The sequence below is a fragment of the Stigmatopora nigra genome, chromosome 14 (genome assembly GCF_051989575.1).
Source record: "Stigmatopora nigra isolate UIUO_SnigA chromosome 14, RoL_Snig_1.1, whole genome shotgun sequence".
NCBI classification, from domain to species: Eukaryota; Metazoa; Chordata; class Actinopteri; order Syngnathiformes; family Syngnathidae; genus Stigmatopora; species Stigmatopora nigra.
In genome coordinates this window covers 2,027,498-2,041,196 of record NC_135521.1, presented here as the reverse complement: position 1 = coordinate 2,041,196, position 13,699 = coordinate 2,027,498, and the positions used below count along the sequence as shown (strand labels likewise).

Genomic DNA, 13,699 nt, shown 5'->3' with positions numbered 1-13,699 from the left:
CTTTACCACCGTTAACACCAATTGCCTTATTACATCTTTTTTTTCATATATACATAATTAAGTATCAGCCATTTTGATTTCTCAATTACTTATATTACTGTTTAGAGAAATATATTTTCTCAGTAAAATACTGGTATTCATCATTGTAATCAAAAAAAGCTGTTTCCTTGACTATTTGCACCAAATTGTTTCCAATTGATTTAAATTAACTGTTTTATGTTTGAAGTGTTGTCAGTATAGGTGTATTTTTTCATTTGTGATTTACAAGTTTATTATTAAATTGCTGCTATGCTAAAGTGGATAATTGCTACGGGCATTATTATTGTTTTTTTTTTTTTGGTAGCAAGCATTTGGCAAAAATATATAACTTAGTCATGTAAATGTATGTTTTAGTTTGTTATCAAGAGAACAATTGAGATTTTTATGTTACATTTTTTTCACACATTCACAAAGACACTATTTTTTCTTTCGGAATTCCAATGTCCCCTGAATGCATCTTTTTTGTCAACAGAAATCAATCCTGCACCTGCGTTTCTACTTTCTTTAATCAAATTTGAAATCAACAACTACGAAAAGTGTGGTAAGCTTCATTTGACACCAAATGTCTGTTTAGATGTGTATTAATCATTTATGTGCACCCAAAAGTTAATTGTTTGCGTGTTTTAGCAGCTGTCATTAGCTCGCTCATTAGCTATGTATACGTAAGCATCGTTTATTTACGTTTTTTTCCCTGCTAGCTTACTTTTTTAGAAGTGATTTTCCGATATGTAATTACTATTGCTAATTTATTCTATATTTGTTGCGCAGTTATAAATAGTATAACGTGCACTTTTGTTTGTGTTGTTTTTCATTACAGAGCAGGAGAAAACAGGTGTCGGATGAAAATATGTAAGTTAACCAATTGTGTTTTTAATGTATTTTTCCAAATTCACATGCATTTAATGACTGTGTTTATATGAAGGACAGCAAAGGAGATAGAAGGACAAATATCTCAACTTGACAAACATCAGAGTCACCTGCATCTTCAAAACACTGACATGATGAACTTAGTCGATGCAGCAAATGATAAGATGACCGTGTTACCATCAGAAAAAGAAGTATTTAATCATTAACACTATTCTTGGAATACTTCTCAAAATAATGAATTGTTTGTTTTTCCGTTTGCAGGAGAATGAAAGCAATTTGATAAAGGAAGAAAATGAGAAATTACTTGCAAAGGTATAGTATATCTTGTATATCTACTTTTATCTGATATTTAAATATATAATAAAAAATAATATTAGGCGACATCTGCAACATTTTTAATTACATTTTGCCAGGTTCGGAGGCTTCAGGTGCAAAGAGAGCAAGACAAGAGGAGCTTAAGCGAGTTCAGTATTGCGCTTAAAAACATTGAGGTTGGCTCTATCTGAAAATTATATAAATATAATTTTAGTATCTGTATTTGAAATAATCTTTTGAACATTAGGTGGAAGCTTTTCAGCAAAAGGAGGAATTCATTCAACAGGTAAGGATGTCCTCGGCCTTGATTAAAAGGTAATTGTTTCATTTAAATACTTATTGACACATTTATACTGCCACATTTGTTTATTTTGGTTTGGAGGGTCATTCTATAACATGTATTTGTCTGGGACAGAATAACTTGCAATTAAAGCAAGCAGAGGAAACAGTAGAAGAATATTCCAACATCATCAAGGTAAGAGACTAGTATTTATTTTGATTTTTTTGCCACATTTGAAAGCGACAGTTTTGTGTACTTTAGGATCTCAGGCTGGCAAACCAAGAGCTAAGAAGTCAGTTAGAGGACCGAGAAGGTGAAGCTTTGCTGTAAGTATTTAGTTATTTAAAAAATATCTATATATTTCATTGAATCGTGTCTTTAATGTTATTTTTTTGGTTCTGTTTTCTAGAGCTACTTCCATTGATTCAGTGGGAGAAAATGAAGCATCACATATTCCTGAGATGACCTTTGCTGAGGAAATCATGCTTCTTGTTTCCCCAGTTGAAATAAAAAGCACCACAGAGTATATGAGTATTAAGGTATATTTACACTAGGCTCATTACCCTGTAAAAATTAAATAAGCCCCAAAAAATGTTTATTGGGGGCTCAGTGATATTAATTGAGTTATATACACAGGAGGACACAAAGGCTGAAGAATTGAGCAGTCCTCCAAGCAACCAACCAACAAACAGGTAACATTCATATATTAAATTGTAAATTCAACTCTAGTTGGCACACGATCCTCTTGTAGGTGCACAGTAACCAACAAGTTCTCCAGGTGGAAAATGTATGTGGTCTACATGGCTATTATCAGCATTTTGGTCATTCTGGCAACGGTGGCTCATGTAAGAAATTTAGACTTTCTTTCATTTTACAAACTTTGGAGAAGTGTGTGTGGGATGTTGCAACCCTACTTTAGTGTGCACTATGGAGCCTTACCCCCTATTTGATTTTTTATTGTATACGTTGCATTTATTTCCTAGTGTTGGCATATGTATGCTGTGTTGTTGTTGTTGTTTTTTCTCTGGGTGTGTCAGATTTATGCCATTGTTATTACAATGACAATTAAAGCATAAATACACATGTATGACTTAAAAATGTACTTATTTTTGAGTTTTAAATTGCAACCACCTATTTAAATCCCTGCAGAAATAATTACAATCACTACTGAATGTATTGGTCTTGTTTAATTCAGTTTCATTTAAATGCCACTGTAACAGGATGTCTTCTTCCACTCAGCAATATGATGCTGAAAGCAAACAGGCGCCCTCCTGTGGTGATACTATGCAATTGCTATATGAACCCGCCTTCTCCGGCATTTAGGCTCTCAATCAGATGCTTTTCTGACTCGAGATGTAAAGACGTGAAGACACGCTGACGTCTTCACATGAAAGCTGGTTGACGTTACTGCTGGAAAAAGACGCGTTCAACCGGATTCCTCCCATCGGCGTCGGATGCTGAGTTACTGATTGATGACTGCTTGAGACGCTTGTTGTTTTGTTTTGTTTCCCCCCCTCCAAGCCCGTATCCGTCAGAGACCCACAGATCATTCACATCCCGATCAACAGGCGCTGTTTTTTAGTCATATCAGCGGACGGCGGAGAGGCGAGAAAAGGGCGACATGTTCTGAGTGTGCAGGCCGGCGTTTGGTGTCGGCGGCCGGGATGAAGGCGCCGAGGAGAGCGAGGCAGACGCTGCTCCTCCCCCGGCTCTGCGTCTGTGGACTCGGTCTACTCGCAGCCACCTGGGTGGTGCATCCCAATGGTGGTTGGTACCAGTGCTTATTTAAAAAAAAATACATTTTATCATATATTTTTCACTCTGTCATTGGACACAAAATACCAGACTAAGGGAAATGTATTAAGCCAAATATTTCTTCCTGTGAATTCCCATGTTCTACATGCCTTTTGACTAATTAACCTGTTTATTATTTTTTAGATTCGGTGGATGTGTTTCTATCCAAAAAGGAGATTGACACACAGAAAGATAACAACAATCAATCAGTTTCTGTTTCAGACTCGGGTAAGATAAGATTTTTATGTTGGGAGTTATTAGTTAAGGCATTTACAGTATTGCAATTGTTATAATTGTCACAAATTAACCCTAATACTATAACAACCAATATTAGGATGAAAGTTCTCAGTGTGATGTATTATAGTAAATCACTCAAACCAAATATGTGCAATTTGGATATTAAATATGGGAGTAAATAATGATTCACAATTATTGTAATGCATGTCTATGCTGCATTATAACTACAACATAGAAAATCCCCTAGTTATTTTCTGTTTTATTAGTTAGATCTCTGAATGACCAGGCCCCACACAACTGTTATTTTATGATATTACACTGCGTTTACTGTGTTTGACAAAATCACGCGGTCACCAGAGTGCCGACTACCTCGACGTTGAAGCTCACATAGCCTGCGAGGGATGTGGTTGCTAAGGAACTGAGGAACGTGTCTCTCGTCGGAAACCAAATGAATCAAAGCACCGATGACCTGCTGATTAGCAGCAGACCCTTTTCATCAGGACCGCTCTCATCACCTATAATCTTACAATTTAGACTTACTGTATGTCCCCCAAGCTTTTCATGTTTAATCAGGCATCTTTACAGTAAATGTATTTGCATGCTTTATTTCACCATCACGTTTGATATTATTCAGGATTTGCGGCTTTTGAGAGGAAACCACATTTTTTTTTCAAATGTCTGGGAGATGGTTAAAGAGATAATGTGAAGTCACGAGAAAAGGATTTACAAAGAAAATCCTAGGCCAGATTTTGGTAATCAATTTTAGGACAGTTCTAATGCATGTGAAGTAGTAAAACAAATTTAAAAAGTGAAGTTGCTGTTAAAAAATAGGTCTTGGCAAACTTTTTACATTCTATTTTTTTTGGCTGTTTAATCCATTATTCATGATCCTAATTTAGTTTGTTGTTGTCTTTTTCAGCCATTAGTGAGTTTCCTGAAGATGTGTTTACTTTGGAGCAGCGAAGACAGGGAGCGGTGATCCTCCATGTTCTCTGTGTGAGTTAACTGAGATTAAATAAGGAATAAATAAATTATTAACAATTGTTTTTGTCAATTTTCAAGTGTCACATGAGGAATTTGGCTTCTCTTTGCAGGCAATCTACATGTTTCACGCCTTAGCCATCGTGTGTGATGTTTACTTTGTGCCGTCATTGGAAAAAGTCTCAGAGGTTTGATGGCTTTGATATTTTGAAAAACACTTCGGCTATTTTGAAGACCAAAAACTCTTGCAAAGCATTCAATTTCTATTTTCTGCTATTTTGATTGAACCTCCTAAAACCCAAAACTCTTGCAAAGCATGCCATTTTTATTTTCTCTTTAATATTTGAATGATTTTTTTACATGTCATTTCTGAGAAAACAATGTCCACTTTATGAGTGGACACCAGGCCTTTGTAGTCCAAAATTTAACATTGTAGTCTTGTGACAACCAAAAAATGTGATGTCCACACGTGAACAAAAAAAAAAGCTTCCACCTCTAATGAACTTTCTTGTCTGCACTGTCTGTAGAACCTCCAACTTAGCCAGGATGTTGCCGGGGCAACCTTCATGGCCGCTGGTAGTTCTGCTCCAGAGCTTTTCACCTCTTTGATTGGTCAGTTTTCTACTTTTTTTTTCAAAATCTCACACCGAATTAACACTGCAAGAAATTGGTATCTAGATAAACTAGATAAACAGTGCTTTTAGGCATTGCTTAATGGAAGACAATTCTAGGAATGATAAGGGCTTTGTGTTTAGTGGCAAAAACTGGTCTGATTTGATGCAGTTTGTAAAAGAAACTGCGATTTGGCCTTTTAATCAGTTTCCACATGATTTTTTGCCTTTCCACAATTTATTGGTCATACTCAAACAGCCTTTGGCTAATGATAAATAAACATAGCATTCAGCTTTTTTCATATTTCATTGTGTGCTAATAATGAAATAATCATTCAAATCATCTGAGGGAACCACAACAGGACCATTCATAATTTAGTAAAGCGCAATTGCAAATTATAGCTGACTCGTTATGTAATGATATTCTATTGGGAACAAAAAACTAGGCCTCATTTGGAATGAAACCATTTATTTTCATATGCTACTTTATTTTTGTTGTGTTAATACTGATTTAATGGCTTAATGGCTCTATTTTCAGGAGTGTTTATCACGAAAGGAGATGTTGGTGTGGGGACAATCGTGGGTTCGGCGGTTTTTAACATCCTGGTTATCATCGGCATTTGTGGCATCTTTACAGAACAGGTCTCACATGCAAAAATACACATATGATTATGCACATTTATGCTAGATTTGAGGAGAAAATACTAGTATTTTTTTTTCTCTCCAGCCCATTTTGTTGAGCTGGTGGCCTTTGTTTCGCGATGCTACCTTCTACATCCTATCCATCATTTTACTCATCGTGGTGAGGAAGAAAAAAAACCTCTCAGTCAATGTTTTTATCCAAAATAATAATCACATAAATGTGTAAGCATGATTAACATCCATTTTTTTCTGAAATTGCAGGTGATCTACGATGAAAAAGTCCAGTGGTAAGTCAAGATCCTTTTTTAATACAAATATTTACTGACTAATGTGAGCAAACATTAATCAATATGTATTTTTATGTGGCTGCAGGTGGGAGACTATTATACTAATCTCCACATATGGAATATACATCATCATTATGAAGTGAGTATCATCATAATCTGATTTTCCTCATTTATGTGTCGCTATTATGTCATCTGATACAACAATAACATACTTTGTTTGTAGGTATAATAGCTCGCTGTGCAGCCTAGTGGTGAGATATTGCAGTCCATCTGGTCAGCCATGTCTGACCACTTTACGACGGGCCACGGCGGTGGGCAACGCCACAGATTGCGACGCCGACGTGGTGCCGCTAAAGCCAGGTGAGCACCCCCCTTGTTTGACTTAACGTCCGTCTCCGTCTATTCACCGGCGGCGTCTCGTAGCAGACTCGTGCGCCGCGGTGGGTCAAGACGCGGGGGTCGTGATGGTGGACGAGATGCTCAACCTGTATCCTCACCAGCTCACCTTCTCAGAGGCAAGCCTCCGTCTTCTCATCACCTCGCATTTCCCCCCCTTCACCCGTCTGCGCATGGCAGGACGCACGGTCATCAGTGAGGTACACCGCATGGCTGGCACACCCTTTTACTAACTTGACGCTTTTGGGGGCCCACTCCAAAGGGTCTTTAATTGTGTGGTGAGTAACCGTCAACGTCAGTCCGTGGCTCTAAAGGGAACAGATTATTTTTGGCGAGCCAGTACAAATGGCTTTGCTAAGACGGTTAATGCGTTTTTATTTATAAACTCAGAAGAAGTGACATCACGTTTCTCCAGAAATGATCAAATATTATCACAAAGACTCCAGACAGGCTTTTTTTTTTATAGGAAATGACAAGCTAGTAGAAATGAGCTTCATGTCAAAGACGATTAATCAAAGATGATCCTTCTCTATGCTCACCTGCATGCTTCCTCACCATTTTTTAAAAGTAATTTCCTTTGTATGTGGTACACTTGATGATTACCCAGATTTCATTCATTTGCCCTCCCCGCAGAGGCAGAGACTCATCCGGGCTCAGGTTATCGCCAAAGACGGCGCGGCTTCGGCGGATGACGGCGGCGGCGGTGGTGCTTCCGGCGGGAGAGAAAACGGGGCGGCGCCAGAGGCCGATCGCCCGGTGGAAAACGACACCGGGCGACCAGTCGGGATAGCGGCGGGTGTCGTAGAGGAGGAGGAGGAAGAGCAGCAAGAAATGGCGCCCTTTAAACCCTTCATCATACCAGGTGAGTACCTGCTGTTTCAAATACAGTAATCCCTCAATTATCACAAACTCACTACACATTTTTTTCCACTATAATTTTTTTAATAATTTTTTTTAACATTAATAAAAATATTAAAAATGATCTGAAACTTGTAAGCGGAAGACACTTTTGCTACTAGGACTTGAAAAAAAAAACTACTTTGTCATTTTTCGATTATTGCGATATTGGAGGGATTACTGTATACTATTTGTGATGTTAATGATTGAATATGTAATTTTTGTGTTTGTGTGTGTGCCGGTTTATTTTCAGACGGCTGGTGTGTGCGTGCCAAGTGGTTTCTCTCCTGGCCCGTGAACCTTTTGCTGCACTGCACCGTGCCCGACTGCAGCCTCCCAAGGTGGGAACGATGGTACTTGCTCACCTTTTTGGCCTCCACGCTCTGGATCGCCCTCTTCTCCTACCTCATGGTCTGGATGGTACGAAAACATTTATGACAACAAAATATGAGGGTGGGGTGGGGCTTATTTATGGCTGAGAAATAAGTTTTATTAGGTGACTTGTTCAGACTATTGTAGTTTTCTCTTCCTTTTCTTTCAGGTGACCATCATCAGCTACACACTTGGAATTCCAGAAGTCATTATGGGCATTACCTTTTTGGCGGCGGGCACTAGCGTCCCTGACTGCATGGCCAGCCTCATTGTGGCACGACGAGGTGCGTTTATGTCAACACTTGGCAAAAAAAAAATAATAATTTGATGATGTCCACTTTGACTGCAGGTTTGGGCGACATGGCCGTGTCCAACTCCATCGGCAGTAATATTTTTGACGTGCTGCTGGGTCTGGGCTTCCCCTGGGCATTGAGGACACTCCTTGTCAGTTACGGCTCTGTGGTAAGCCTGTATTTTGACATGCATTTTTTTTTGGGTCGGTGGTGTCAAAGGTGCAGCCAGCGGGCTGGAAATGGCCCACTTGAAAAATAAAGTGACGCAAACATTGCCTGGTGTTGACAATGATAGACGTCCAATTCATGAAAATGGGTTATAGATGCTCACCCTTCAGCGCCATTGACATCTAACGTTGTCAATAATGGCGAGTTCACTTTTTGTGGCTGAAAAAGAAAGTGGTCTACAGATGGAACAAAACGAGCATTTTTTTTGCCTTTTAGGTGACCATTAACAGTAGAGGCCTGGTGTACTCGGTCATCCTGCTCTTGGCCTCAGTCACACTCACTGTAAGCGACTATCATTCACATTTTGTTCCAGGTTGAAGGCAAATGAGAAAATATATTCTGTTCTCTGTGCTCATTTACCATCCAGGTACTGTCCGTCCATCTGAACCGTTGGAAACTGGACCGCCGGCTGGGCCTTTGGCTCATGCTGCTCTACGTCATCTTCCTCCTCTGCTGCATCGTCTTCGAGGAGCTCTTTTCACTGGATTGAAGTTCATGCCTGACGTCTAAGAGTACCCTTTTGATAAATATTTTACATGGTTTTCTACCACCACTAATGCAAACAACTCACTCGTGTTAAAAAAATACACTTTGCATTCTACTGCGCTACTGTACGTAAATACAGTAATCCCTCGATTATCGCAAATTCACTACTTTGCGATTTTTCCACTTATTTAATTATTATTTTTTAAGTTCATAAAAATGTAAAAATCCACACTGAAACTCGTAAGCAGAAGCCAATTTTCCTAATAGGACTAGCCTACTTTGCCAATTTTTCAATTATTGCGCCCATGTCTGGAATACAGTAACCGCGATATTCGAGGGGTTACTGTACTCGTTTAATCACGTTTCTCGGAATTACACAGCATGCGGTTGCTTTTCAAAGTTCTTTTGCAAGGCATTTTCATCGTGCTTTCGATGTATTGTAGTATTTGTAAATGATTAGAGGTTCACACTGTGGATAAATGCGCTGTCTTGCACATTACTTGTAAAAAACCCACAAAAAAACACATTTGGATGTTTTGAAATGTGCATGCCGATAGCTCGATTGGCCTTTTTTCAGGCAATTAAAATGCTGCATTGCGTGAATGTTGTCTTTAAACAGCTGTAGTTCACTTATGTATATGTAATACAAAATATTACTCATAATTTCCATAGAAAATCCACCTCAAACCAAATTAAGTGATTTTTTAATTTTATTTCCGTCAGGCTAGTCGGCGCTGTCACCGGACAAATGTAAAAAATAAAAAAATAGTACAACAAAGTACATCAGTTTACAAATACTCAGAATGGTAGCCTCACATATCTGAAGTCAAATTAATTCAAACATCTTAACAAAAACAGAAAAAAATACAAACAAGGCAACACAGTACATTATAGAATGTTTAAGAAGCTGTATACGTGGAAGTAGTCACCACACACACTTCACTAAACCACTAGAAAAAAATCTCCCAATACCGATGAAATTTTACGTAATATATAAAACAATAAAATAAAAAAAAAGGCGTGTGTACACTGATGAGTACTTTCCACGTCTGAAATGAATTTGGCTGTGAAAACAGGCATTATACAGTCAACCAATACTATGATATGCAAAGGTGGTAAAAGACTATGTTGGCGGTTAAATACTACAAAAAAAGATATTACGTCCAAATGTTTGTTGATGCCGTTTACTGTAAAAATGACCTTTTGACCTGCCCAACAGCATAACAAGCCGCACCTCCAATCTAATCGTGGATTTGTCATAAATGAGCCGTCTTGATGATGAAAACTCCTTCCACGTTAAAAAAGGTCAGACAAATCACAGACGTCTTACTACAAAAGTCCACTAGTACTCTGAATAATAACATGAATTCTCCAGCAACAACATATGGTTTGTTGTTTTGTCCCCGCCGCGTCCCGCCATTAAAAATAGATCATCCGCCGTGCAGATGTAATCTTGCTACTGCTTTTGCTCCCGTGGAGACGGCTGTTGCTATGGTTACCGCATGTTCTCTCATATCGGCAGTCCGAGGGCAGGGCTGCGTGTTTTTATTTATTGGCTGCGTTAAACCGATCTGTTATTGTGTCTTGTTGTGTCTAATTTAGTGGTCAAGGGCGGTTGAGACGGACACACGGGCGGTTGGGTGGGTCACTCGCAGGCGGAGCTCTGGTTCTGCTGGTAGATAGAGGCTTTGTCCTTGAGCAGAGCCAGGCACAGGTGGCAACTCCAGCTCCCTACAAGAACATTTGTGGTGAACATTTTTCATCTTTTAAAAGAATTGTAGCTATTGTCGTCTTACCTTCGGGCGGTTCGGTCATGGGGGGACTAAGGCAATACATGTGGTAGCCTCGGTCGCAGTCGTCACAAAACAGCAGCTGATCCTGTAAATAAAAAAATAATAATTCAAAAGAAAAACCGCTAATTTGACCGTCTGTCTGCCATTGACATGTCGGCTAATGAGTTCCTTGTACAGAGTGCAGTTGAATTTTCAATGGAGCAGCTTGAATTAGTTGAAGTTTACACTTTTGAATACTAGCTTTAAAAAAATAGATTTATCCATGTAAATCATTTTTTAATTAAAATGAAATCATATTGTTTTAACTTCTAATGGCACCACAAGGAAAGAAATAATTTTTAAAAAAGCAAAGTAATGTTGCTGTTTATCTCACTCACATCATTCTCCGACGTTCCGCATACGTTGCAGCACTTGCACTCGATGCACTGCCAGCGGTATGTTTTGACGGCGGCCATCATTACTGGTGTGAACTGCAGACACGTGGGGTGGCCTGTGGAACGGTACAGACGCAAATGTAAACAATCCGATTTGGCTAGCATTGCGTGTGACGAAAAAGCGCTCTGCCTTACCCGAACGTCCGCAGTCCGAGCAGGAGACGAGCTCTTCTGATTGGCCAGTTTTCTGGTTCATGGTGGAGTCTCCCAGACAGAAGTCGCAATAATCGTTGGGGAGTGCCAAGCCGTTTGGTCCCTTCTTTGTTGCTTTGTGAGCAAATACACACACAGACATTAATTTCTTCAAAATGCAAGTCTCAAAACTGAAAATATAAATATGTAAGAAATTTCTCTGTCAATACTCACTCTTCTGCTCCTCAGGCTGGCGAGGAGTGGGCGGTGCCTCGATTTCCTCACGGTCCTCGCCCTCTTCTTCCGCCAGATGAGAGTGTGTATAGTGGTAACTCAAGCCTGGTCGATTCTTATAGCGCTTCCCACAGACTGGCAAAAACACACAAGTTGGGATTTAGGGATGGTCTGTACACCTGTCTCCAGACTCTTACGACTTTTAAATCTTTGACATTTTATTGTAAGAAGCAGGACTCACTGTCACATGCGTAAGGCTTGTCTCGTTCCTCCAGCGCGGCGGCCGCAGCCTCGCTTTTCTTTTTGCCGTTCTTATCACCGCGACCCTAAAATAATCCCCCAAAATAACCAGCATTTTCATTTTATCGAAATTTTACAGCAAGCGCTACCTTCAAGCAACATGTTAGCATCAAGGCTAACCTAAACTCAGGAGCTGATCCCAAAGAATGTAACCAAATTCCCGTGAATTTCAAAATTTGATGACAAACAAAAAAGTCACCTTGGATTTGCTCTTTCCTTTCCTCTTGGGAGTTTCATCCTCAAAGTCCTCATCATCCAAGTCATCCAAATAGTCATCATGGTCCAGGACTCGCTGCAATAAGAAGTCCACACCACGTTAAAAAAACATTATTCCTCATATATTTAACCACTATCCACTACTCAAGCTAGCAGGACAAAGAGAAACAGTCTCCCACCTTGCGGACGCGTCCTGACGACGTGTGAGTCGTGGCGGAGCTAGCGGGGGGGTCCACAGTGGCCGGATCGTCTTCTGCGGCCCCCCGCACGTCCGTCGCGCCACTCCTCCTGTCAAGGGGTTCCCCCTTCAGCAACGCCTCCAGACTACTGCCATCCACCGTCCCCAAGGCGTCACGCTTCACACCCAGGTCGGCATCTGCTACACTCACACACACACACAAGTGACAAAGCTGTTTTTTCCTTGTTGCTAATGGGGGATTGATCCCTTTTTTGAGGGCTAATACCTGTTTTCAGAGGAGGGAAGGCCAATCGGGGGTCCTCAGGCGGATGGGAGCGCCGTTTCTTCCTCCAACGGCGAGCTGGGTACGTATACAGTTGACCTGGTGCAACACCTGAACAATATTTGAGATATTAATTGTATTTAATAGCAAAACCAACTCTTTTTTTATGCAAACCTGCACTCCGGTGTCTCTTCTCCATCCAGATGTAACAATTGGACTGAGCCACCCCGGTCTGGGAATCCAAGAAGGGCATGAGGATACTGCGCTCAGCACACAATCGGGCATTGTAGCTGTGGCATTGCTCCATGGCATCACGGTAATACTGCTCACCCAGCCTGGGAATGTAAACATAAATATATCAACAGACACGCCCACATATATTGCAAAAAAAGATGGATATTAGTTCTCCCACGATTCTTGAAACACGTTAACCAAAATATTGAAAATCTCTCTTATTCTAAGCCGGGACTGACACCTACAACGAAATATTAATGCGTGTATTTAGATGTACACTTGATGTAACCATGCGCACAAAAGGCAAAGTGGTTGAATGTTATCCAATGGAGAACAAAAGGTTGATTGTTAGCACGCCTCACCTACAAAAACAAAGCGATCGCCAAAACGGGTTCATCATCGGGTGGCGGGTTTGTTTTAAAGCCGACGAAGGACATTAAAACCACTCGAGAGATCAAAGTTTAAAGTGTGTGTAGTAGGAATTTGAGCGCTTCTCCTCTTTCCCCGCGGCTAACAAGCTATCCTTAGCCTTAGCATACAACATAACGTTATTCTCCCGGGAGCTCTTTTAGTATTGGAAAACACGCGCGATGAGTCTGCGGTTTCCCAAAGTTGGAAGCCGAGTCGTTGTTTTCCCGTGATACGTTAACCCAGGTTCGCATCGTGTTATCCACTTAGTAGAAACAATAAGGTAAACTTACACTTTCACAACACTGTCGACGGCCGCCGCCATGTTTGGGTAGCGCAGTTGTGTGGACTGACACCGCACACGCGCACTTCAGTCGGCGACGTAAACCCACTGCGGCAGATCGTTTTTTTTTATTTTAAATAATAATAATTATTAAAAAAACATAAATCAAACGTAAAGACAAATAGGCATCACAAAGTACCATCCCTTTAGTTATTATTTATATTCTAAATGACTTGTATGTACAATTATTTATGGTCCCTTTTTATCAAATTTTTTAACGTTTTTGCGATCACCTGTATAGGTAATTATTCTTAATGTTCAATCTATATATCCATTATCAGGATTTCATATTTTATGAATTCTGGAGGAAACAAACTACTAACAGGGAAAAGTATGGTATCATCAAATATTTAAATATATATATATATAAATATTTAGTAAAGGGCAATCGTACGAATACAAGTAATCGTATCTCCACT

The 13,699-nt window shown here is 39.9% G+C and overlaps 3 protein-coding genes across 8 annotated transcripts; 2 read left to right on the top strand and 1 right to left on the bottom strand.

Moving 5' to 3' along the window:
• Positions 1-442: 442 nt before the first annotated feature.
• Positions 443-2,584, top strand: LOC144207694 (uncharacterized). Of its 2 annotated transcripts, none has more exons than XM_077733331.1 (11): positions 443-580; positions 857-888; positions 967-1,097; positions 1,168-1,218; positions 1,320-1,397; positions 1,469-1,507; positions 1,637-1,696; positions 1,763-1,827; positions 1,911-2,040; positions 2,138-2,193; positions 2,253-2,584. In XM_077733331.1, exons 2-11 carry the CDS (start codon positions 879-881, stop codon positions 2,449-2,451), a joined length of 819 nt encoding a protein of 272 aa, XP_077589457.1. In that variant the 5' UTR covers positions 443-580; positions 857-878; the 3' UTR covers positions 2,452-2,584. The 2 variants fall into 2 exon arrangements, with proteins under 2 accessions (XP_077589457.1, XP_077589458.1); XM_077733332.1 differs by having other exon boundaries at positions 962-1,097.
• A 149-nt stretch (positions 2,585-2,733) lies between these two features.
• On the top strand, positions 2,734-9,328 carry LOC144207691 (sodium/potassium/calcium exchanger 3-like). 4 transcript variants are annotated; one of them, XM_077733325.1, is made up of 17 exons: positions 2,734-3,268; positions 3,440-3,523; positions 4,452-4,528; positions 4,627-4,701; positions 5,041-5,125; positions 5,663-5,766; positions 5,852-5,926; positions 6,028-6,053; positions 6,139-6,192; positions 6,277-6,413; positions 6,480-6,649; positions 7,083-7,311; positions 7,600-7,766; positions 7,888-8,002; positions 8,068-8,180; positions 8,456-8,521; positions 8,607-9,328. In XM_077733325.1, the coding sequence occupies exons 1-17, from the start codon at positions 3,166-3,168 to the stop codon at positions 8,727-8,729; spliced, it is 1,803 nt and encodes a 600-aa protein (XP_077589451.1). In that variant the 5' UTR covers positions 2,734-3,165; the 3' UTR covers positions 8,730-9,328. The 4 variants fall into 4 exon arrangements, with proteins under 4 accessions (XP_077589451.1, XP_077589452.1, XP_077589450.1 ...); XM_077733326.1 differs by having other exon boundaries at positions 6,477-6,568; XM_077733324.1 differs by having other exon boundaries at positions 6,477-6,649.
• Positions 9,329-9,417: 89 nt separating this feature from the next.
• On the bottom strand, positions 9,418-13,387 carry dpf2l (D4, zinc and double PHD fingers family 2, like). Of its 2 annotated transcripts, none has more exons than XM_077733328.1 (11): positions 13,231-13,387; positions 12,470-12,630; positions 12,299-12,406; positions 12,014-12,213; positions 11,818-11,910; positions 11,560-11,644; positions 11,319-11,453; positions 11,088-11,219; positions 10,896-11,008; positions 10,522-10,603; positions 9,418-10,456 (listed from the first exon to the last, which is right to left on the bottom strand). In XM_077733328.1, the coding sequence occupies exons 1-11, from the start codon at positions 13,260-13,262 to the stop codon at positions 10,371-10,373; spliced, it is 1,227 nt and encodes a 408-aa protein (XP_077589454.1). In that variant the 5' UTR covers positions 13,263-13,387; the 3' UTR covers positions 9,418-10,370. The 2 variants fall into 2 exon arrangements, with proteins under 2 accessions (XP_077589454.1, XP_077589455.1); XM_077733329.1 differs by having other exon boundaries at positions 12,014-12,210.
• Positions 13,388-13,699: the final 312 nt, after the last annotated feature.

Excerpts from the sequence above, each read along its gene's own strand:
- LOC144207694 (XM_077733331.1), top strand. Across the intron at positions 1,398-1,468 it reads TTGCGCTTAAAAACATTGAG|GTGGAAGCTTTTCAGCAAAA; the intron begins GTTGGCTCTATC and ends TTTGAACATTAG. Across the intron at positions 1,828-1,910 it reads CGAGAAGGTGAAGCTTTGCT|AGCTACTTCCATTGATTCAG; the intron begins GTAAGTATTTAG and ends TCTGTTTTCTAG.
- LOC144207691 (XM_077733324.1), top strand. The coding sequence starts at position 3,166 with ATGAAGGCGCCGAGGAGAGCGAGGCAGACGCTGCTCCTCCCCCGGCTC. Across the intron at positions 4,702-5,040 it reads CATTGGAAAAAGTCTCAGAG|AACCTCCAACTTAGCCAGGA; the intron begins GTTTGATGGCTT and ends CACTGTCTGTAG. Across the intron at positions 5,767-5,851 it reads GTGGCATCTTTACAGAACAG|CCCATTTTGTTGAGCTGGTG; the intron begins GTCTCACATGCA and ends TTTTCTCTCCAG.
- dpf2l (XM_077733328.1), bottom strand. The coding sequence starts at position 13,262 with ATGGCGGCGGCCGTCGACAGTGTTGTGAAAGT. Across the intron at positions 12,407-12,469 it reads GAAGAGACACCGGAGTGCAG|GTGTTGCACCAGGTCAACTG; the intron begins GTTTGCATAAAA and ends AATATTGTTCAG. Across the intron at positions 10,604-10,895 it reads GCGGAACGTCGGAGAATGAT|GATCAGCTGCTGTTTTGTGA; the intron begins GTGAGTGAGATA and ends TTTTATTTACAG.